Source organism: Trachypithecus francoisi, unplaced genomic scaffold (genome assembly GCF_009764315.1).
Source record: "Trachypithecus francoisi isolate TF-2019V2 unplaced genomic scaffold, Tfra_2.0 Lachesis_group20, whole genome shotgun sequence".
Lineage (NCBI taxonomy): Eukaryota > Metazoa > Chordata > Mammalia > Primates > Cercopithecidae > Trachypithecus > Trachypithecus francoisi.
The window spans coordinates 17190326-17214941 of record NW_022681466.1 but is presented as its reverse complement, the minus strand read 5'-3'; the positions used below and the strand labels follow the sequence as shown (position 1 = coordinate 17214941).

General features: G+C 45.4%; 1 protein-coding gene across 9 annotated transcripts in view; it reads right to left on the bottom strand.

Moving 5' to 3' along the window:
* BRCA1 (BRCA1 DNA repair associated) overlaps positions 1-24616 on the bottom strand; it is a 101008-nt gene that overhangs the window by 3703 nt on the left and 72689 nt on the right. For all 9 annotated transcript variants that reach the window (XM_033182854.1, XM_033182851.1, XM_033182859.1 and 6 more), the window contains 6 exons: positions 23166-23253; positions 19238-19315; positions 18375-18415; positions 11269-11352; positions 3932-3986; positions 1997-2070 (listed from right to left, as the gene is read on the bottom strand). In XM_033182854.1, the coding sequence (XP_033038745.1) occupies positions 1997-2070; positions 3932-3986; positions 11269-11352; positions 18375-18415; positions 19238-19315; positions 23166-23253 (420 nt within the window). The remainder of the gene's footprint in view (positions 1-1996; positions 2071-3931; positions 3987-11268; positions 11353-18374; positions 18416-19237; positions 19316-23165; positions 23254-24616) is intronic.

Genomic DNA, 24616 nt, shown 5'->3' with positions numbered 1-24616 from the left:
CAGGAAGGAAAGAGCATTGAGAGTGTGAGAGCAGGACTACTGGCACTGTCACTTCATCATTTTTTTTTTTGAGACAGGGTCTTGCTCCATCACCCAGGCTGGAGTGCAGTGGTGTGATCTCAGCTCACTGCAACCTCTGCCTCCTGGGCTCAAGTAATCCTTCCACTTCAGCCTCCCAAGTAGCTGGAACTACAGATACATACACCACCCCTGGCTAATTTTTTTGTATTTTTGGTACAGACAGGGTTTCGCCATGTTGCCCAGGCTGGTCTCAAACTCCTGGGCTCAACTTCCCCACAGGGATTACAGGCATGAGCCACTGCACCTGGCCTCAGCTAATTTTTAGTAATTTTTTTGTAGACCTGAAGTCCTACTGTATTGCCCAGGCTGGTCTTGAGCTCCCAGGCTCAAGCGATTCTCCCACCTTGGCCTCCCAAAGTGTTGTGATTACAGGTGTGAGGCGCTAGGCCCAGTCCATCATTTTTTCTTTTTTTCCTTTTTTTTTTTTGAGACGGAGTCTCGCTCTGTCACCTGGGCTGGAGTACAGTGGTGTGATCTCGGCTCACTGCAATCTCTGCCTCCCGGGTTCAAGCGATTCTCCTGCCTCAGCCTCCCAAGTAGCTGGGACTGCAGGCATGCACCACTACGCCCAGCTAATTGTTGTATTTTTAGTAGAGACGGGGTTTCACCACGTTGGTTGGCCAGGATGGTCTTGATCTCTTGACCTCGTAATCTGCCCACCTCGGCCTCCCAAAGTGATGGGATTGCAGGCGTGGGCCACCGTGCCTAGCTTTTCTCGCTCTCTCTTTTTTTTTTTTTGAGACAGAGTCTCGCTCTGTCACCCAGGCTGGCGTGCAGTGGCACAATCTCCGCTCACTGCAAGCTCCACCTCACAGGTTCATGCCATTCTCCTGCCTCAGCCTCCCAAGTAGCTGGGATTACAGGCAACCGCCACCATGCCCAGCTAATTTTTTGTATTTTTAGTAGAGACGGGGTTTCACCATGTTAGCCAAGATGGTCTCTATCTCCTGACCTTGTGATCCGCCTGCCTTGGCCTCCCAAAGTGCTGGGATTACAGGCATGAGCCACTGCGCCCGGCCTTTTCTCTTTTTTTTTTTAGATGAAGTCTCACTCTGTCACCCAGGCTGGAGTGCAGTGGCGCAATCTTGGCTCATTGCAACCTCTGCCTCCCAGGTTCAAGCGATTCTCACACCTCAGCTTCCCAAGTAGCTGGGATTACAGGCATGCTCCACCAGGCCTGGCTAACTTTTGTATTTTTTTTAGCAGAGATGGGGTTTCTTTTTTTTTTTTTTTTGAGACGGAGTCTCGCTCTGCCGCCCAGGCTGGAGTACAGTGGCCGGATCTCAGCTCACTGCAAGCTCCGCCTCCTGGGTTCACGCCATTCTCTTGCCTCAGCCTCCTGAGTAGCTGGGACTATAGGCGCCCGCCACCGCGCCCGGCTAATTTTTTGTATTTTTAGTAGAGACGGGGTTTCACTGTGGTCTCGATCTCCTGACCTTGTGATCCGCCTGCCTCGGCGTCCCAAAGTGCTGGGATTACAGGCGTGAGCCACCGCGCCCGGCAAGATGGGGTTTCACCATGTTGGCCAGGCTGGTCTCAAACTCCTGACAAGTGATCCACCTGCCTTGGCCTCCCAAAGTGCTGGGATTACAGGCATGAGCCACCACGCGCAGCGCCCATCATTTCTTGATGATTTGTTGAAACACAGTATGCTGGGGCAGTCAGAGAGGAGAGGGAGGGGCATATGGCAAAAAGAGTTAGAGAGAAAGAGCCTTCCCTCAGTATATTTAATATGTGCAGTTCTCAAATCCTCACCCATCCCTTACAGATGGAGTCTTCTGGCACAGCTTCGTGGGCAGAGAAGACTTCTGAGGCTACAGTAGGGGCGTCCACAGGGACTGACAGGTGCCGGTCTTGCTCAATCACAGCAGAGAATACTGTGTCCTTCCTCTCTGACAGGGCAGCAAATACTTACTGTGCCAAGGGTGAATGATGAAAGCTCCTTCACCACAGAAGCACCACACAGCTGTACCATCCATTCCAGTTGATCTAAACAGGACATTTAGACATAAAATCACCGCAGTAATCTGTGTACTTAATTCAGGCCCTCTACCCTACACTCTCCGAATGAAGGCTTATAGCAAGACCTCTCAGTGGGAGAGTTTCTCTCTCTGCTCCAAAGGACAATGGTCTTAAAATAGCAGGGGTATGGATTTTAAGTCAATTTGCCACTGATATGCTATGTACTCTGGTTATCAGTCTCTATAAGGCCACTTGGTATAAGGTTTGACAGTCTCTCAAATAAAATGCTTGAAAGAAAAAAAAAATCGAAGATCTAATTTCAATTAATTTGCTAAATTGCTGGCTAAGACACTGTGTGAAAAAACACCCACCTTCCTTCCCTCCCTTTCTCCCTTCATCCTAATTCTGTGTTGGTAATTGATAATCATGGCCACTGAAAATACCATACTTGGTGGTAATTACTGTAAATGTCAAGAGATGGGAAGATAATTCATCCAGTCAAAAAATACACGTCATCCTGGTTAGAGACTCAGCAGGGAAAGGCTACATGCTGAGCTGGAATCCATATACTCAGGGGAAAAGAAATCAGAAGAGACTGTGGAGATGTTCTCCGTATACCTGGAAAATCAGAACTACCCAGTGGGCCCTGTTGGATGTGTTCTTCAAGACATTCATGTATGTTGCTCTTTCTCATCAGCCTGTTTCTGGGAATTGCTGAGATGCTCTTGTCTGTCTGACTGAACGAAGGCTGACTAACTCACCCCCAAAATAATACTTGCTGGCAACCCTGGTTTGCACTATACCAAAGTAAAAAAACACTGAGAAATCCTTGAGTGGAACTTGGAAATTTCATAAAAATCCAATTGATAACTAATAAAGAGGATGGAAACAAAATTACATTGCAGCCAGGTTTTCTTGCTGTCACTCATCTGCCTGTGACCAGATGCTAAGGCTTCCTCTAAGGTGTAAGAGGACCCAAGTCCATGGGCAGAGGCAGGCATAGGAGGCAAAAGTGGGTAGCTTTTGCTGTGAAAAGAACAAACCAAATTTATACACACACCAGGGCCTTTGTGCTGCCCAACTCCAGGTGAGCTTTATTGCAGTCCTAAGTATAACATTGTATTCAGTGTCAAGTTTAATTAGAAAATGTTCACCAAGAGGGCTGGGTGCGGTGGCTCAGGCCTGTAATCCCAGCACTTTGGGAGGCCGAGGCGGGTGGATCACAAGGTCAGGAGATCGAGACCATCCTGGCTAACACGGTGAAACTCTGTCTCCACTAAAAAAAAAAAATGCAAAAAATTAGCTGGGCGTGGTGGCATGTGCCTGTAGTCCCAGCTACTTGGGAGGCTGAGGCAGGAGAATCTCTTGAACCGGGAGGTGGAGGTTGCAGTGAGCCAAGATTGCGCCACTGTACTCCAGCCTGGGCGACAGAGACTCCATCTCAAAACAAAAACAAAAACAAAAATGTTCACTGAGAATCTTACCCTGCTCTGGGTCTGTCCATGGTGGGCCAGCTGCTGTGCTTTCTTCTATGTAAGTAAATTAAGATGGTTTAGGAAGAGCAGAACTTCTTGAGTTTTACCTATCCAGAGGTATTTTCTAACATGTTGGCACTAACAGCAGCTCGATGCCATCTGAACACATAACATACTAAATCCTAACTATTCACCACCTTCATGCTCTTGAGAAGGGGGACAAGGTATAGCTTTTTTTCTGCCATAGGGTAACATTTAGGTGCTGTTTTGTTTGGAGGGTGGTAGAGAAATAGAATAGCCTCTACAACATCTCAGCAATCTGAGGAACCCCCATTGGGGGATCTTGCTTATAATACTCCACTATGTAAGACAAAGGCTGGTGCTGGAACTCTGCAGTTCTCCCAGGCTCTTACCTGTGGGCATGTTGGTGAAGGGCCCATAGCAACAGATTTCTAGCCCCCTGAAGATCTGGAAGAGAGGAAGAGAGAGGGACAGAGGAATGGAGAGAAGGAAATCTAGTTATAAAAGAATATTGGCTTTTATTCAAAAAACAGACTTTCAAAAAGGAAGAGCTTTTCTTTTTCTTCTGTTCACCACCTGATGATTTCTGCTGCTACTTCCCAGGGACAAGCAGTCCAATGTCCAGAACACTAAAGGATTTCAGACGATCTTTTTGAAGTGTATGTGTAGTTAACCTACACTCTATAGGCATTCTTTGTAGGTGCTTTTACTTGTTAGATGAAAGGGAAAAAAGGTCCTTCTGTATGTTTAATAAAAGGCTTGGATGGCTAGAAACTCAAAGCTATTGGCTGAAGTTTGATGTTTATCCAGACTTGGTACCTCAAGTACTCACCATGACCCCATCAGCAGAGGGGTCTATGTTGATTTTAGGTGTACATGCTCCTTGTCTCCTCTTTTTTTTTTTTTTTTTTCTTTTTGAGACGGAGTCTCACTCTGTCACTCAGGCTGGAGTGTAGTGGTGCGATCTGGGCTCACTGCAACCTCTGCCCCCAAGGTTCAAGTGATTCTCCTGCCTTAGCCTCCTGAGCAGCTGGGATTACAGGCACCCACCACCACGCCCGGCTAATTTTTTTTTTTTTTTTTTTTTGAGACGGAGTCTTGCTCTGCCGCCCAGGCTGGAGTGCAGTGGCTGGCTCTCAGCTCACTGCAAGCTCCGCCTCCCGGGTTCATGCCATTCTCCTGTCTCAGCCTCCCGAGTAGCTGGGACTACAGGCGCCCGCCTCGTCGCCCGGCTAGTTTTTTGTATTTTTTAGTAGAGACGGGGTTTCGCCGTATTAGCCAGGATGGTCTCGATCTCCTGACCTCGTGATCCGCCCGTCTCGGCCTCCCAAAGTGCTGGGATTACAGGCTTGAGCCACCGCGCCCGGCCTAATATTTGTATATTTAGTAGAGACGGGGTTTCACCGTGTTGACTAGGCTGGTCTTGAACTCCTGACCTCGTTATCTGCCCGTCTCGGCCTTCCAAAGTGCTGGGATTACAGGCATGAGTCACTGCGTCCGGCCCTCTCTGACTTTCTTCTAGCTCCCTAAACATCTGTTCCTTCCTTCTCACTACTCTGAGAATGGCCATTGTATCTTTAGGCCATCTAAGCAGTTTTTAACTTAGAAGTGAAGCCATGTTCTGCCTCTCCTCATTGAACTGGTCTGACTGCCTGGTTTCCTGAAGACACAGATCACACTGCACCGCCTCTTCCACTTACAGGGCTTGGCAACACTGTTCAAAACAACTTTCTGTGATAGTCACAGTGTTCTATATCTATGCTAATAAGGTAGCCATGAGTCACATATAGTTATTGAGCACTGGAGATGTGGTTAGGGTGAATGAAGAACTAAACTTCATATTTTAATTTCTTTCTTTTTTTTTTTTTTGAAGAGATGAGGTCTCATTCTGTCACTCAGGTTGGAGTACAGTGGCACGATCATAGCTTGCTACAGCATTGAACTCCTGCACTTAAGCAATCCTCCTGCCTCAGCCTCCTAAGTAGCTGGGACTACAGGTGCACACCACCACGACTGGCTGATTTGTAAAATTTAACTTTAAACAGTCTCATGTGGCTGGTGGCAACAATGTGGGGCAGTGCAAATTCTCATATACACACTGGCATAGGTTCTTAGCAAAAAACTTGGGTATCACTTAAAAATAAACCCTAAAATTGTATCATTTGAATGGATATGTTTTGGGTGACTCTCATTGTCTTAACCTTCCCATTCCAATAAAAAGAAAATTGCCAAGGCCTAAAATTCACCTGGCTTCAAAGAGACTGCCATAAAGAAAAAAATCAGGAAGCTAAAAATACATGGATGGCCTTTTAGAAAGTGGTCACCCTCCCCCTTGATAGACAGACAGATGGACGGACGGATGGACAGATGGACACACATACACACACACACTCTCTCTCTCTCCTGCCAGAGGGAAAAGAAAGGGCAGCAGGACAAGTCTGTTTTTTTTTTTTGGGACAGAGTCTCGCACTGTCACCTGTGCTGGAGCGCAATGGCGTGATCTCAGCTCACTGCAACCTCCACCTCCTGGGTTCAAGCAATTCTCCTGCCTCAGCCTCCCAAGTAGCTGGGATTATAGGTGCACATCACCACACCCGGCTTTTTTTTTTTTTTTTTGACACAGAGTCTTGATCTGTAGCCCAGGCTGGAGTGCAGTGGTGCAGTCTCGGCTCACTGAAAGTTCTGCCTCCTGGGTTCACTCCATTCTCCTGTCTCAGCCTCCCAAGTAGCTGGGACTACAGGCGCCCGCCACCACGCCTGGATAATTTTTTGTATTTTTAGTAGAGATGGGTTTCACTGTGTTAGCCAGGATGGTCTCGATCTCCTGACCTCATGCTCTGCCCGTCTCGGCCTCCCAAAGTGCTGGGATTACAGGCATGAGCAACCACGCCGGCCACACCTGGCTAATTCTTTGTATTTTTAGTAGAGACGGGGTTTCACTATGTTGGCCAGGCTGGTCTTGAACTCCTGACCTCATGATACACCCGCCTCAGCCTCCCAAAGACAAGTCTGTTTGTTTTAAGGGACAGCATCCATCTGTGCCACTCTCACTATCTGTATGAATAAACTGCACCCCCAACCTGCTGATAGGACCTGCATGCTCATAATGCTAGAATTTCTCTCCAGGCAGCTAGCTGGAGCCAAATGCTGACATGAAAAGTACAAAAGATTAGGAATGCTTATATCCAGGCTAACACTCAGTGATGAGGATGTCTAGTTATGAGACAAGAAATCTGAAGTTTTGGGCTGGGTGTGGTGGCTCATGCCTGTAATCCCAGCACTTTGGGAGGCCGAGGCAGGCAGATCACACCCCGTCTCTACTAAAAATACAAAAAATTAGCCGGGCGTGGCGGTGGGGTGCCTGTAGTCCCAGCTACTCAAGAGGCTGAGGCAGAATGGCGTGAACCCAGGAGGCGGAGCTGGTAGTGAGCTGAGACCACGCCACTGTACTCCAGCCTGGGTGACAGAGCGAGACTCCATCTCAAATTAAAAAAAAGAAAAAAGAGAAAAAGAAATTTGAAATTTCAGGCCGAGTGCAGTGGCCTGTAATCCCAGCACTTTGGGAGGCCGAGGTGGGTGGATCACCTGAGGTTGGGAGTTCAAGACCAACCTGTCCAACATGACCAACCTGACCAGCCTGACCAACATGGAGAAACCCCATCTCTACTAAAAATACAAAATTAGCTGGATGTGGTGGCACATGCCTGTAATCCTAGTTACTTGGGAGGCTGAGGCAGGAGAATCACTTGAACCCGGGAGGCAGAGATTGCGGTGAGCCGAGATCGTGCCATTGTACTCCAGCCTGCGCAACAAGAGTGAAACTTCGTCCCCCCACAAAAAAAAAGAAAAAAAAAAAAAAAGGATATGTGAAGTTTCACCTCTACACATACATTTCTCTTCCAGAGAAAAATACTATGGTGACATTTCGTATCTTCAGAATGTCATTACTTTGACCACATACTTTCCATTATTGCTATTCTGCACGGAGGAAAAAATCCAAAGCACTAGAATTTCTTTTTAAAGAAAGGAAGAATCTTGTGCTAAATACTGCCTAGCATACAGTGGAGGAAAAATAGAGGACTGGCTCACATGGTGCTCCCCTGTGGTAAAGGCAGAAGCAGAAATAAGGCCAGCAGCTTTTCTTGGCATCTGGAACAATTACTTGATAGGCTCAGAAGGTAAAAACAGGCTGACCTCAAGAGTTCAAAACTCCAGGCTTGATTTGTGATCATGTCCCAAAGCAGTTTTCCTTAGGAAATTACCTCTACTGGTTCCCTCTTAAGTTTCTATAAAAGAACAGAAAGTGCTCAGTAGAAGGATGTTTTGTTTTGTTTTGAGACAAGGTCTCACAATATTGGCTAGGCTGGAGTGCAGTAGCACCATAAAGGCTCACTGCAGCCTTGATCTCCCAGGCTTAAGCATTCTTCTCACCTCAGTCTCCTGAGTAACGGGAATACAGGAGTGCGCTACAACACCCAATTAATTTTTAAATTTTTTTGTAGAGACAGAGTCTTACTATGTTGCCCAGGCTAGTCTTGAACTCCTGGGCTCAAGTGATCCTCCTGCCTTGGCCTCCTAAAGTGCTGGGATTACAGGCGTGAGCCGCTGCACCCAGCTGGGATTTTTTTTTTTTTTTTTTTTTTTTTTTTGAGACGGAGTCTCGCTTTGTCGCCCAGGCTGGAGTGCAGTGGCACGATCTCGGCTCACTGCCAGCTCCGCCTCCCGGGTTCATGCCATTCTCCTGCCTCAGCCTCCGAGTAGCTGGGACTACAGGCGTGCACCACCACGCCCGGCTAATTTTTTGTATTTTTAGTAGAGACGGGGTTTCACCGTGTTAGCCAGGATGGTCTCGATCTCCTGACCTCGTGATCCGCCCGCCTCGGCCTCCCAAAGTGCTGGGATTACAGGCGTGAGCCACTGCGCCCGGCTTTTTTTTTTTTTTTTTTTTTTTTGAGATGAAGTCTCCCTCTTGTCCTCAGGCTAGAGTACAGTGGCGCAATCTTGGCTCACTGCAACCTCTGCCTCCCAGGTTCAACCGATTCTCCAGCCTCAGCCTCCCAAGTAATCCCAAGCTGGGATTACACGCGCCTGCCACCACACCCAGCTGATTTTTGTATTTTTAGTAGAGATGGGGTTTCACAATGTTGGCCAGGCTGGTCTGAACTCCTGACCTCAGGTGATCCACCCGCCTTGGGCTCCCAAAGTGCTGGGATTAGAGGCATGAGCCACTGTGACCGGCCTGGGATGTTCTGAAATGGCTAGCAGTGCACACTTGAAAAAGAAAGAAAAGCAAACTGGGAACATAGCACTTAGGGAGCTGAGAAAGCAGCCAGCTCAGGCCTGACAGGTAGGTGTGAAATCTTGCACAGAGTTCTCCCTGAGAAGAAGTCACAGTTCTGACTATGTCATCTGCTACAATATGATCTGGAGAAAGTCATTGAGTCTTCTTGGGTCTCATCTGCAAAGTTGTTAGAATGCTCCATTTTTTTTCCAAACTCTGTGAAGCCTTCAATAACTTTTCAACAAACTATGGTATTGTTAAGAGTTTAGACTTGGAGGTCAGGTGCAGTGGCTCATGCCTGTAATCCCAGCACTTTGGGAAGCTGAGGTGGGTGCATCACTAGAGGCCAGGAGATGAAGGCCAGCCTAGCCAACATGGCAAAACTCCATCTCTAATAAAAATATAAAAATTAAGGCTGGGAATGGTGGCTCACCCCTGTAATCCCAGCACTTTGGGAGTCTGAGGCAGGCAGATCATCTGAGGTCAGGAATTTGAGACCAGCCTGGCCAACATGCTGAAACCTGTTTCTACTAAAAATACAAAAAATTATCTGGGTGTGGTGGCAAGTGCCTGTCATCCCAGCTATTGGGAGGCTAAGGCACAAGAATCATTTGAACCTGCGAGCTGGAGGCTGCAGTGAGTTGAGATTGCGTCACTGCACTCCAGACTGGCCAACAGAATGAGACAAAAAATTAGCTAGGTGTGGTGGCACATGCCTGTAATCCTAGCTACTTGGGAGACCAAGGCACAAGAATTGCTTGAACTTGGGAAGTAAAAGTTCCTCCCAAGTTCAGTGAGCAGAGATAGCGGCACTGCACTCCAGCCTGGGTGACGAAGCAAGACTCTGGCCCGAAAAATAAATTAACAAAGAGTTTAGACTTGGAGCTAGACTTCCTGAGTTCAACTTCTAGTTCCATCACTTACTAGCTGTGTGACTTTGAGCAACTTATTCAACCTCTCTGAACCTCAATTTTCACAACTGTAATATAGGCATAATTACAGTACATAGCTCATAGAGTTGTCATAAAATTGTTAATTACTTAAAACATGGCTGGGCCTTTACAGCAGCCCCTGACATAAAGTGATCTTTTTTTTTTTGAGACCTTCTCTCTGTCGTCCAGGCTGGAGTGCAGTGGCGCAATCTCGGTTCACTGCAACCCCCACCTCTTGGGCTCAAGAGATACTCTCAACTCACCCTTCTAAGTAGCTGGAACTACAGGTATATGCCACCACGTCTGGCTAATTTTTGTGTATTTTTTTTTGGTAGAGATGGGGTTTTGCCATGTTGCCCAGGCTAGTATCGAACTCCTTGGCTCAAGCGATCTGCCTGCCTCAGTCTCCCAAAGTGGTGGGATAACTAACAGGAATGAGCCACTGTGCCTGGCCTAGTGAACGGTGTATAAATTTTAGTTGTTATTAGCCAGGCACGGTGGCTCATGCCTGTAATCCCAGCACTTAGGGAGGCCAAGGCAGGTGGATCACAAGGTCAGGGGTTCAAGACCAGCCTGGGCAAGATAGTTAAACCCTGTCTCTACTAAAAACTATAAAAATTAGCTGGGTGCAGAGACAGGCACCTGTCTACTCGGGAGGCTGAGGCAGGAGAATTGGTTGAACCTAGGCGGCAGAGGTTGCAGTGAGCTGAGATTGTGCCGCTGCACTCAAGTCTGGGCAACAGAATGAGATTTCGTCTGAAAAAAAAATAGCTGTTATTAATCACTTCCTCTTCTATGTTTCCACAGACAGCACTGTGTATGGCCTGCTCACAGCATTTACCACACTGCTTTAGAGAAAGACACTCTAGGCTGGGCGTGATGGCTCACGCCTATAATCCTAGCACTTTGGGAGGCTGAGTTGGGGGGATCACCTGAGATGTGGAGTTCGAGACCAGCCTGGCCAACACAGTGAAACCCTGTCTCTAGTAACAGTACAAAAAATGAGCCCAGTGTGGTGGCGATGCCTATAATCCCAGCTACTTGAGAGGCTGAGGCAGAACAATCGCTTGAATCTGGGAAGCGGAGTTTTCAGTGAGCTGAGATCGCACCACTACACTCCAGCATGGGTGACAGAGTGAGACTCCGTCTCGGAAAAAAAAAAAAAAAGGAGAGAGAGAGAGAAAGATGCCCCAGTGAAGTGAAAAGAGCAAAGGCTTTAGATTCCCATCTGCTTAAAATCTCAGCTCTTCCACTTATCAGCTGAGATCTGAACCCCAGACGGGAATCCAAATTACACAACCTCTCTAAATATCTTAGTTCTATCATTCATAAAGTAGAGACAATACTTATTTATGTGGTTGGAATGGAAGAGTGAAAAAAGAAACTGTGTGAAAGTATCTAGCAGTGTGTATGTATGTAGTAAGTCTTACAAGATGACGTGGCCCATCTCTGTAAAGGGACTGGAATACAGAGTGGTGTGGTGAGATTTTTGTCAACTTGAGGGAGGGAGCTTTACCTTTCTGTCCGGGGATTCTCTTGCTCGCTTTGGACCTTGGTGGTTTCTTCCATTGACCACATCTCCTCTGACTTCAAAATCATGCTGAAGGAAACCAAACACAAACCATCAGGACCAGAGAAAGAGAAGCTTCCTTCAATACAAGTGGAGCAGACACGTCATGTTTAAGGCATTCAGGCCGGGCGCAGTGGCTCACGCCTGTAATACCAGCACTTTGGGAGGCCGAGGTGGTTGGATCATTTGAGGTCAGGTATTTGAGAGCAGCCTAGCCAACATGGTGAAACCCCGCTTTACTAAAAAACAAAAAACAAAAAAAAAAAAAAAAAACCACAAGGTTGGGCGCAGCCGCTCACGCCTGTAATCCTAGCACTTGGGAGGCTGAGGTGGGTGGATTACTTGAGGTCAGGAGTTCGAAACCAGTCTGACCAACATGGTGAAACCTCATATCTACTAAAAATACAAAAAAGTAGTTGGGTGTGGTGGCAGGCGCCTGTAATCCCAGCTACTTGGGAGGCTGAGGCAGGAGAATCTTTTGAACCCAGGAGGTGGAGGTTGCAGTGAGTTGAGATGGTGCCACTGCACTCCAGCCTGGGTGACAGAGCAAGACTCCATCTCAAAAAATTAAAAATATAAAATATAAAATAAAAATAAAAAAAAAAATTAAAAATAAAGTTAAAAAAATACAAAAATTAGCTGGGCGTGGTGGCGTGCGCCTGTAGTCCCAGTTACTTCCTAGCTACTTGGGAGGCTGAGGTGTGAGAATTGCTTGAAACCAGGAGGCGGAGGTTGCAGTGAGCCAAGATCATGCCAGTGCACTCCAGCTGGGGCGACAGAGTGAAACTCTGTCTCAAAAAAAAACAAAAAACAAAAAAAAAAAATTAAGGCATTCAGAATGGCCAGGCAGGCAGTACCTGGGCACCAATGGCTCACACCTATAACGCTAGCACTTTGGGAGGCTGAGGCAGGAGGACGGCTTGAGACCAGGAGCTTGAGACCCACCTGGGCAACACAGTGAGATCCCTTCTCTACAAAAAAGATATACAGAATTTCAGTCAGGCATAGTTGCATGTGCCTGTAGTCCCAATTTCTTGAAAAGCTGAAGCTGGAGGGTCACCTGAACCCGGGAGTTGGAGGCTGCAGTGAACTATGATCATACCACGACACTCCTACCTGGGTGACAAAGTGAGACCTGGCTAAAAACAAACAAACAAAAGAAAGAAAAAGAATTGCTGGGTAGAGATTTGACAAAAAAGAAAGTAAAATCATTCTTTTTGGTAGACCAGGTGAAATGATCAGTATCTCAGCTGTTGAAATCAATTCACTGAAGCAAATCTTTGTGTGCAGAAATTAACAGTCAGCTTTTCACCTCACTTGGGACTTAATGTATTTTGATTTTCAACATCTATCTCCTCCCAAAACATTCACTTAGCATTTAGATTAAACTGCTAATATTGTGCTGTTATAAAGGTAAATGAAAAATTCCCTATCTCCTAAATCAATTGCATAATATCATCTAAGGAAATAAAGGCTTTTCAGATTTCCACTGATTTACACAGTTAACACAACCAAAATGATAAAATATACATTCAATACACTAAAGAAAGCTAGAGGTTTTTCATAATCACTATTATGACTAGTCATGGACATGAGAATAAAGAATAATGAGACTGGGGAGAAATTTGAGGAAGAATGCTCAGAAACAAGTCTGACTGAAACTCACATTGTAGGGAAGGCCTTATGTGTTGCCAAGAGTATTGTGAAGAAAAATAAAGGCAAGAGTATAACCACCGGCTATTACTAGGGGAAGAATATCTGACATTTCCTAGTTACTTGAATGAGGAGTCTAGTGATAAATTTGTTAGAAGACTCCCATGTTTATAGTCCTCCTTGTACTCCTGAGCTTCATACAATGTGTCCAACTGCCTACTTAACTTCTCTATCCAGATGTCTAGTACACATCTCAAAATTCAGGCATCTGGCCAGGCACAGTGGCTCATACCTGTAATCCCAGCACTTTGGGAGGCCGAGGTGGGTGGATCACCTGAGGTCAGGAGTTCAAGACCAGCCTCAGCCTGGCCAACATGGTGAAACCCCATCTCTACTAAAAATACAAATATTAGCCAGGCGTTGTGGCAGGTGCCTGCAATCCCAACTACTCGGGAGGCTGAGGAAGGAAAATCACTTGAACCGGGAGGTGGAGGCTGCAGTGAGCTGAGATCGTGCCACTGCACTCCGTGTACTCTAGCCTGGGCAACAGAACGAGACTCTGTCTCAAAAACAACAACAACAACAACACAACAAATTCTCGTATCTAAAACAGAGTTCCTGATTCCACTCCTGCTTCCTGCTCTTCCCACTCCCCCATATTCCCTACCATGCCTTCTTTATCTAATTTAATATTACTAACAAGATCTATTGTTCAAGCCAAAACCCAAGTGTCACTCCTTCAATTTCTCTTTACCTTATCCTCCAATTTTAATCCATTAGCAAGTCCTCTCTTCAAACACATCCCAAACCAACCTTGGTTTTAACCATCTCCACACCACCAATTACCACAAGGATAAAATCTGAATTCCTTACCACCAAATATTATGTGATCTGGCCATTATCTATGATCTTCTCCCATTCCTTGTCTAATCTCTGCCTCCACACATAATTTGCCAATTACTCCAGCTACACTGGCCTATCTTTTATTATTATTATTATTTATTTTTTTTGAGATGGAGACTTGCTCTGTGGCCCAGGCTGGAGTGCAGTGGCGCAATCTTGGCTCACTGTAATCTCCGCCTCCTGGGTTCAAGCGATTCTCCTGCTTCAGCCTCCCAAGTAGCTGGGATTACAGGCACATGCCACCATGCCCAGCTAATTTTTTTCTTTTTTTGAGACGGAGTTTCACTCTTGTTGCCCAGGCTGGAGTGCAATGGTGCGATCTCAGCTCACCACAACTTCCACCTCCCAGGTTCATATGATTCTCTTGTCTCAGCCTCCTGCGCTGGGATTACAGGCATGCGCCACGATGCCAGTCTAATTTTTGTATTTTTAGTAGAGACAGGGTTTCTCTATGTTGGTCAGGGTAGTCTTGAACTCCCGACCTCAGGTGATCTGTCCACCTTGGCCTCCCAAAGTGCTGGGATTACAGGCATGAGCCACCGCACCCAGCCATGCCCAGCTAATTTTTGCATTTTTTAGTAGAGATAGGGTTTTGCCATGTTGGCCAGGCTGGTCTCGAACTCCTGACCTCAGGCGATCCGCCTGCCTTAGCCTCCCAGAGTGCTGGGATTATAGGTGTGAGCTACTGCGTCCGACCCTTTTTATTATTATTTCTTGAGATGGGAGTCTCGCTGTCGTTCAGGCTGGAGTGCAGTGGTGCAATCTCGGCTCACTGTAACCCCCACCTTTCGGTTCAAGTGATTCTCTTGCCTCAGCCTCTGGAGTAGCTGGGCTTACAGGCGCTGGGATTACAGGCACATGCCACCACGCTGGGCTAGTTTTTCTTATTTTTAGTAGAGATGGGGTTTCACCATGTTGGCCAGGCTGGTCTCGAACTCCTGACCTCAAGTGATTTGCCTGTCTTGGCCTCCCAAAGTGCCAGGATTACAGGCGTGAGCCACCACACACAGTCAACATTGGTCTATTTAAAAAAAAATAAACCAAGCTCTGGCTGAGCATGGTGGTTCACACCTGTAATCCCAGCACTTTGGGAGGCTGAGGTGGGTGGATCACTTAAGTTCAGGTGTTTGAGACCAGCCTGGTCAACATGGTAAAACCCCATCTGTACTAAAAATAAAAACTAGTCAGGTGTGGTAGCACTTGCACCTGTAATCCCAGCTACTTGGGAGGCCAAGGCAAGAGAATCGCTTGAACCCAGGAGGCAGAGTTTGCAGTGAGCCAAGAATGTGCCACTGCACTCCAGCCTGGGGGACAGAGCAAGACACCATCTCAAAAAAAAACCAAAATACAGAAATCAAAAAGCCACGCTCATTATTACCTCAAGACCTTTATGTTTGCTATTCCTCTGCCTATAAGATGCATTCCCTCCATTTTTGAAGGACAATTCTTTTCTTGTTATTTAGGTCTCAGCTCAATTTTTTCAGAAAGGCTTTCCCTGGCCTCTTTAAACGAAAGTAATCAACAACCTTTATTGCCAGCTAATACTATTCCACTGTTCTGTATATTTCTCCATAGTATTTATTGTTATCTTAAATTCATTTTTATTGTGTATCTCCCCTCAACAGAACCTGAATCCTACCAGGGACTTGGTTAGTCTTGTTTACTGCTGTATTTCTAGTGCCCAACACACAGTAGGCTCCCAATAAATAGCCACTGAATAAAAGTTAAAACCAACACAAATATCATTTAATTAATTATGAATATATTGAATTGTGCACAATAGTTCATAAAATTACTTTTTTTTTTTTTTTTAAGACAGGGTCTCATTCTGTCACACAGGCTGGAGTGCAGTGGTGAGATCTCGGCTCATTGCAACCTCCGCCTCCCGGGTTCAAGTGATTCTCCTGCCTCAGCCTCCCCAGCAGCTAGGATTACAGGCACATGCCACTGTGCTTGGTTAATTTTTTGTATTTTCAGTAGAGACAAGGTTTTACCATGTTGACCAGGCTGGTCTCAAACTCCTGACCTCAAGTGATCCAACCACCTCAGCCACCCAAACTGCTGGGATTACAGGCATGAGCCACTGCGCCCGGCCTATAAAATTACTTTCACATTTTATTTTGCCTGATCTGTTGTCACAGAAGTTCTCAGATGGCTGCTTTAAAATTATTCCTCCTCCTACACTCTATCTTATTTACTTCTCACTGTTCTCAGTATCATAAAGTGCAACATCTTTTTGAAGCAATTTGAATTATAAAGATACATTTGCATATATATATGCATATGCACACACACTTTTTTTTAAGAGATAGGGTCTTGCTCTGTGCAAGTGTTAAGAGTGCAGTGGTATGATCATAGCTCACTGCAGCCTTGAACTCCTGGGCTCAAGTGATTCTTCTGGCTTAGCTTCCTCAGTAGCTAAGACTACAGGTGCACATCGCCATGCCTGGCTAATTAAAAAAAAAATTTTGTGGAGACAGAGTCTCACTATGTTCCCCGGCTGGTTTGAAACTCCTGGCCTCAAGTAATCTTCCTATCTCAGCCTCCCAAAGTGCTGAGATTGTAAGCGTGAGCCACTGGACTGCATATTAATATGAAGAGCTTATCTTCAACACTGAACGGTTTTCTACAAAGGTATATGCAAGTGGGCACACTTCTTGTCTTATGAATGTTTTCTTTCCCTTTATAAACTCCTTTTCCTTTCTCTTTTCCCCAAAGAAAGGACTTTCTTTTGAAATCTAGAACAAATGAGAACAGAGGATATCCTGGTTTGCTCTGCAAATTTTTTTTTTAAGATGGAGTCTTGCTCTGTCTCCAGGCTGGAGTGCAGTGGCATGATTTTGGCTTATTGCAACCTCCGCCTCCTGGGTTCAAGCGATTCTCCTGCCTCAGCCTCCTGAGTAGCTGGGACTACAGGCACGTGCTACCACGCCCAGGTAATTTTTTGTATTTTCAGTAGAGACAAGGTTTTACCATGTTGACCAGGCTGGTCTCAAACTCCTGACCTCAAGTGATCCAACCACCTCAGCCACCCAAACTGCTGGGATTACAGGCATGAGCCACTGCGCCCGGCCTATAAAATTACTTTCACATTTTATTTTGCCTGATCTGTTGTCACAGAAGTTCTCAGATGGCTGCTTTAAAATTATTCCTCCTCCTACACTCTATCTTATTTACTTCTCACTGTTCTCAGTATCATAAAGTGCAACATCTTTTTGAAGCAATTTGAATTATAAAGATACATTTGCATATATATATGCATATGCACACACACTTTTTTTTAAGAGATAGGGTCTTGCTCTGTGCAAGTGTTAAGAGTGCAGTGGTATGATCATAGCTCACTGCAGCCTTGAACTCCTGGGCTCAAGTGATTCTTCTGGCTTAGCTTCCTCAGTAGCTAAGACTACAGGTGCACATCGCCATGCCTGGCTAATTAAAAAAAAAATTTTGTGGAGACAGAGTCTCACTATGTTCCCCGGGCTGGTTTGAAACTCCTGGCCTCAAGTAATCTTCCTATCTCAGCCTCCCAAAGTGCTGAGATTGTAAGCGTGAGCCACTGGACTGCATATTAATATGAAGAGCTTATCTTCAACACTGAACGGTTTTCTACAAAGGTATATGCAAGTGGGCACACTTCTTGTCTTATGAATGTTTTCTTTCCCTTTATAAACTCCTTTTCCTTTCTCTTTTCCCCAAGAAAGGACTTTCTTTTGAAATCTAGAACAAATGAGAACAGAGGATATCCTGGTTTGCTCTGCAAATTTTTTTTTTAAGATGGAGTCTTGCTCTGTCTCCAGGCTGGAGTGCAGTGGCATGATTTTGGCTTATTGCAACCTCCGCCTCCTGGGTTCAAGCGATTCTCCTGCCTCAGCCTCCTGAGTAGCTGGGACTACAGGCACGTGCTACCACGCCCAGGTAATTTTTTGTATTTTAGTAGAGACAGGGTTTCACCATGTTACCCAGGCTGATCTTGAACTCCTGAGCTCAGGCAATCTACCTGCCTTGGCCTCCCAAAGTGTTAGGATTACAGGCATGAGCCACCACACCTGGCTTTTTTTTTTTTTTTTTGATGGAGTTTTGCTCTTGTTGCCCGGGTTGGAGTGCAATGGCGCTATCTCAGCTCACTGCAACCCCCACCTCCCCGGTTCAAGTGATTCTCCTGCCTCAGCCTCCTGAGTAGCTGGGATTACAGGCATGCGCCACCATGCCCGGCTAATTTTGTATTTTTAGTAGAAACGGGGTTTCTCCATGTTGGTCAGGCTGGTCTTGAACTCCCGACCTCAGGTGATCCGAACACCTCAGCCTCCCAAAGTGCTGGGATTATAGGTGTGAGTCATCGTGCCTGGCCTGCATAACTCTTGATTATCCCCATTATCATGGAATATTTGTGCATTGTCAAGGAAAGTGGTGCATTGATGGAAGGAAGCAAACACATTTTTAACTATATGACTGAATGACACCATGTCTCTGATTAGTTTGTAACATCAAGTACTTACCTCATTCAGCATTTTTCTTTCTTTAATAGACTGGGTCACCCCTAAGGAGATCATAGAAAAGACAGGTTACACACAGCAGAAGAACGTGCTATTTTCTTTTTTTTTTTTTTTTTGAGACAGAGTCTCGCTCTGTCGCCCAGGCTGGAGTGCAGTGGCCGGATCTCAGCTCACTGCAAGCTCTGCCTCCCGGGTTCACGCCATTCTCCTGTCTCAGCCTCCCGAGTAGCTGGGACTACAGGCGCCCGCCACCTCGCCCGGCTAGTTTTTGTATTTTTTTAGTAGAGACGGGGTTTCACCGTGTTAGCCAGGATGGTCTCGATCTCCTGACCTCGTGATCCGCCCGTCTCGGCCTCCCAAAGTGCTGGGATTACAGGCTTGAGCCACCGCGCCCAGCCTTAGAACGTGCTATTTTCATGGAGATGGAGAGGTCAGCGATTCACCAAAGAGCACAGGAAGAATGACAGAGGAGAGGTCCCTTCCCTCTAAAGCCACAGCCCTTTAATAAGGCTTGTTGCAGCAGTTTCTTTCTGGAGACACAGTTGATGTTTAATTTAAACATTATAAATTTGCCTGATGCACATGGATTCCTGCCAACCATTAAATAAATCCCTAGTTCATATGCTAACATTGCTAGGAGCAGATTAGGTCCTATTAGTTAGAAAAGAGACCCATTTTCCCAGCATCACCAGTTTATCTGAACAAAGTGATATGCATTAAAGATAAAGGTAGTTTACTGTTACAATTAAAGACCTTTCGGTAACTCAGACTGAGCACCAGCAAAAACCTTAGGTGTTAAATGTTAGGTGTAAAAACGCAATTCTGAGGTGTTAAAGGGAGGAGGGGAGAAATCATATTATACTTACAGAAATAGCTAACTACCCATTTTCCTCCCGCAATTCCCAGAAAATATTTCAGCGTCCGTTCACACACAAACTCAGCATCTGCAGAATGAAAAACATTCAAAGGATTAGAAGTTGAAAACTAAATCAGGAATTGCTGTCTTAAGAAGCTAAAGAGCCTCAGTTTCTTACACTCCCAAGATCAATCTAGATTTATGATTCCAAAACCCCTGGTGACAGAATCAGAGGCTGAAAACACCATTAATTATAACCAGCAGGTGTGGATCTTTGGAAGTCTAGGAGAGGCTGATATAAAGTTAAGACCAGAGGAATGTCTCTCCACTCCCTCTCCCCAACACCCATCTTCTAGATGCCAAGGCTAGCTATAGATCTCCATTATAGTGTTCAAGGAATTAGGAATTATCCATGTCAATAGTTTTGATTAATGTGGATGGAGAACATCTATATTACTAGATGGCAATATGTGAAAGGATAAGAAAACAGTATTGTTGAAAACCTAAATCTGAAATGTCAATGTAATGACAAATTTTCACCCCTAGAATGTCTACCTGGGGGCTGGGCGCAGTGGCTCACGCCTGTAATCCCAGCACTTTGGGAGGCTGAGACCGGCGGATCACGAGGTCAGGAGATCGAGACCATCCTGGCTAACATGGTGAAACCCCGTCTCTACTAAAAAACTAGTCGGGCAAGGTGGCGGGTGCCTGTAGTCCCAGCTACATGGGAGGCTGAGGCAGGAGAATGGCGTGAACCCGGGAGGCGGAGCCTGCAGTGAGTGGAGATCGCTCCACTGCACTCCAGCCTGGGCGACAGAGAGAGACTCAGTCTCAAAAAAAAAAAAAAAAAAAAAAAAAAGAATGTCTACCTGGGGAGTTCTAACCCTCTAATATTCCCCTGAGAGGGATAGGAGAATATAGTGCAGAGCTTCTATATAAGTATTTCAGAAAGCAGTAGCTAAAGAATCACTTGTTTATTTCCCAGTGTTTTAAAGGCCCTTCTGAAGAACTAAGCAAACTAAAGAAAGATCATTTAGTTTTAAACAGGAGAAATGTATTTAACTAAATCCTAAACACAACAGGCTATCTGCAAGCAGTAGCAGCAGCCATGCTCCTTCACAGAATTCCTTATAATTTTTGAAGTTTTTTGTTTAACTGCTACAAAAGCTGATTTAATAATATGTATTAAACTTAAACATTTTAGTTCAGTTTTAGCTCAAAAGTAGCACATGTATTAGGTTTGAGTTTAAAGACTGAATTACTTTAGATTTGATTTGCACTTTTTTTTTTTGAGACAGAGTCGCCGGGCGCGGTGGCTCAAGCCTGTAATCCCAGCACTTTGGGAGGCCGAGACGGGCGGATCACGAGGTCAGGAGATCGAGACCATCCTGGCTAACACAGTGAAACCCCGTCTCTACTAAAAATACAAAAACTAGCCGGGCGAGGTGGCGGGCGCCTGTAGTCCCAGCTATTCGGGAGGCTGAGGCAGGAGAATGGCGTAAACCCGGGAGGCGGAGCTTGCAGTGAGCTGAGATCCGGCCACTGCACTCCAGTCCGGGCGACAGAGCGAGACTCCGCCTCAAAAAAAAAAAAAAAAAGAGACAGAGTCTTGCTCTGTTGCCCAGGCTGGAGTGCAGTGGTGTCATCTCGCCTTACTGCAAGCTACGCCTCCCAGGTTCACGCCATTCTCCTGCCTCAACCTCCCAAGTAGCTGGGACTACAGGCACCTGCCACCACGCCTGGCTAATTTTTTGTATTTTTAGTAGAGATGGGGTTACAATGTGTTAGCCAGGATGGTCTCAATCTCCTGACCTCGTGATCTGCCGGCCTCGGCCTCCCAAAGTTCTGGGATTACAGGCGTGAGCCACTGTGCCTGGCCTTAATTTGCATTGTCAAATTTTCTTTTTACCTTTCATTAGCTTTGATGCAAACCTATAGCTTAAGGTATATTAAACTTTAATGACATTTTTCTCTAAAATAGTAGTTTGTAATAACTTGTTCTGGCACCTGGCTCCAATGAGCACTATCCTCTGACCCTGTGGTATAATTTTCATGAGTAAGTAGAAACCTAAGATCACAGAAGTTCTATGGTAATGTATCCAAGGGGTTTACATCCTCTCCTCAAGTGCCTGTATCTCTGTGAAAAGAACCATCATGGGCTGGGCACGATGGCTCACACCTGTAACTCCAGCACTTTGGGAGGTCGAGGCAAGTGGATCACCTGAGGTTGGGAGTTCAAGACCAGCCTGACCAACATGGAAAAACCCTGTCTCTACTAAAAATACAAAATTAGGTGTGGTGGTACATGCCTGTAATCCCAGCTACTCAGGAGGCTGAGACAGGAGATGCGCTTGAACCCAGGAGGGGGAGGTTGCAGCGAGCCAAGAAGGTGCCACTGCACTCTGGCAGACTTGGAAACAAGAGTGAAACTCCACTTCAAAAAAAAAAGAGAATCATCATCGAGTGGACTGGAACACATCCAGAGAACCAATTTTGTTAGAAACATTTTAGACTTAAGCCACACAGTCTACATCTTCTGCGTCCTCCATGCACTCGTCTGCTTTCTGGAGCCCCAAGAGTGAGTCTTACTCCTGTTCCAGATAACAGTTCTCTTCCGGATAACGGTTCTTCAGATACTTGAAGACAGTGTCTTATTTCCTTAAATCTTCTCATTTCTTCTTCAAAAGACATTATTTCAAGTTACTTTTCGGCATCTTTACGATTTAACTCTGAATAAACACTCCCGAGTTTGTCAGTGACCATGTTAAAAACCAAGCACGGTGCTTAAAACAGACATCAGCTTTCAGGCAGTCACTCCAATGGAGAATACGGTGGGGCTCTGGATCTGTACTTCACTTGCTCCAGACCCTATGCTTGTGTTAATATGGCCCAGTTTCAAATAAGCGTTTTTAGCAGCCCTGAAATGTTTACTCAGATTTAGTTTATAGTCAACTAAAAACCCCCAGAGGTCTCCTGTATCACACAAGTTATAATTAAAACCTTAAAAGAGACAGGTATAGAACAAATGATCTTTCCCCTTCCTTTTTTGCTTTTTCATATGTTAAAATTATCTCGGAGCTGTTATCAGACTTTTTTCCTGAAAAACTCTCAACATACTCAAACTAGGTGTTACATGAAACTGGGGTCTCCAGCTTTTGCTCCAGGTTTTGTTGTTGAGACGGAGTCTCACTCTGTCGCCAGGCTGGAGGGCAATGGCACGATCTCAGCTCACTGCAACCTCAGTCTCCAGGGTTAAAGCAATTCTTCTGCGTCAGCCTCCCAAGTAGCTAGGATTACAGGTGCATAACACCATGCCAGGCTAATTTTTGTATTTTTAGTAGAGACAGGGTTTCACCATGTTGGCCAGGCTGATCTCGAACTCCTGACCTCAGGTGATCCACCTGCCTTGGCCTCCCAAAGTGCTGGGATTACAGGTGTGAGCCACCATGGCCGGCCCACACTCCAAATCTTAAGCCAAAACAAAAGGGGGTAAGGAAGCAGCAAAACTATTATTCGTCTTTCATAAAGTAATTGATTGACTATTAGAAGACTATCATCCATGCTATGCTCAACAAATATTCTTACTTTTTCATGTTTTTTTTTTGTTGTTTGAGATGGAGTCTTGCTCTGTCGCCAGGCTGGAGCGCAGTGGCATGATCTTGGCTCACTGCAACCTCCGTCTCCCGGGTTCAAGCGTTACTCAGCCTCACGAGTAGCTGGGACTCCATGTGCATGCCACCATGCCCAGCTAATTTTTTTATTTTTTAGTAGAGACATTGTTTCACCATGCTGGCCAGGATGGTCTCGATCTCCTGACCTCGTGATCTGCCCACCTTGGCCTCCCAAAGTGTTGCGATTACAGGCGTGAGCCACCATGCCTGGCCTCATGTGATTTTATGCAGCAAATGCAAAGTATTCTGTAAAGGTTCTTGGTATACCTGTTTTCATAACAACATGAGTAGTCTCTTCAGTAATTAGATTAGTTAAAGCGATGTGGTATCTTCTGGCAAACTTGTACACGAGCATCTGAAATTAGATCAAATATTCCATTATCATGAGTTACCTCTAGTACACAGCTCAGAATACTAGTTATCCCACCATGGCATACGTTTACCTACGTAACAATCCTGCACATGTGTCCTGGAACTATTTAAGGTGAATTTTTTTTTTTTTGAAACACAGTCTTGCTCTGTTACCCAGGCTGGAGGTAAAATTAAAAAAAAAAAAAAAGAAAAAACAAATAATACCAGTTATCCTAGCTTTAAGTCTCTGTTTTTCTCAGAAAGGGTACATTTAAAAAAATTCTAAGATACCTGAAGTCTCAGCCGGGCGTGGTGGCTCACGCCTGTAATCCCAGCACTTTGGGAGGCTGAGGCGGGCAGATCATGAGGTCAGGAGATGGAGATCATCCTGGCTAACACGGTGAAACCCCGTCTCTATTGAAAATACAAAAAATTAGCCGGGCGTGGTAGTCCCAGCTACTTGGGAGGCTGAGGCAGGAGAATGGAGTGAACCTGGGAGGCGGAGCTTGCAGTGAGCCGAGAAGGCACCACTGCACTCCAGCCTGGGCAAGAGTGCAAGACTCTATCCCCCCCCAAAAAAAAACAAAAACAAAAACTTGAAGTCTCAAATAGTTTAATAAAAATTATGTACACATGAGCAGACATAGAATTACAACTAAGGATTCAAAATAATATTATACACCTACTATGTACCACAAACTTAAAACTTAAAAAAATATACATTGGGCCAGACATGGTGGCTCATGCCTATAACCCAGCACTTTGCAAAGCTAAGGTGGGACTCTTGAACCCAAGAGTCTGAGACCAAGACCAGCCTGGGCAATACTGTGAGATCTCATGTCTTTAAAAAAAAAAAAAAAAGTAAAAAGAAAAAATATATATTTTGCTTTAATAGCCGATATCATTTGATTCCCTAAGACAGTTTCTTTGCATAGTGACACTCTACTGTACTATAAATTTATCAGCCTACACTTTATAAGCTGAGAGATAACTACCCTACACAGAAAGTTATGCTACAGACATATATGGCTTAAAACCAAGACTCAACCCTCTGATAGTTACAAAACACTGAAATCAAGATGTTACTAAAAGTCAGTGCAAAAGCGATCAATTCTCTCGTAAGGAGAAGGCTTAGAAGGGGTTCATATTCTTCCCCAAAGAAATTTAGAGTCCTCTAGCTATTATCTATCAACCAAATAAAAATCAATTGGCAGCAAAAGAAATTAACCAGATCCATTATGGGCACAGTTGACCTAGTTGGTAGGTATTGTCTGATAAATAACTTTGTTTACCAAGGGCCATCATTTACTAGCCATAGCCACAGCCACCCACACCAGTATTTATGTGCTGTACAATACTGCCATGAA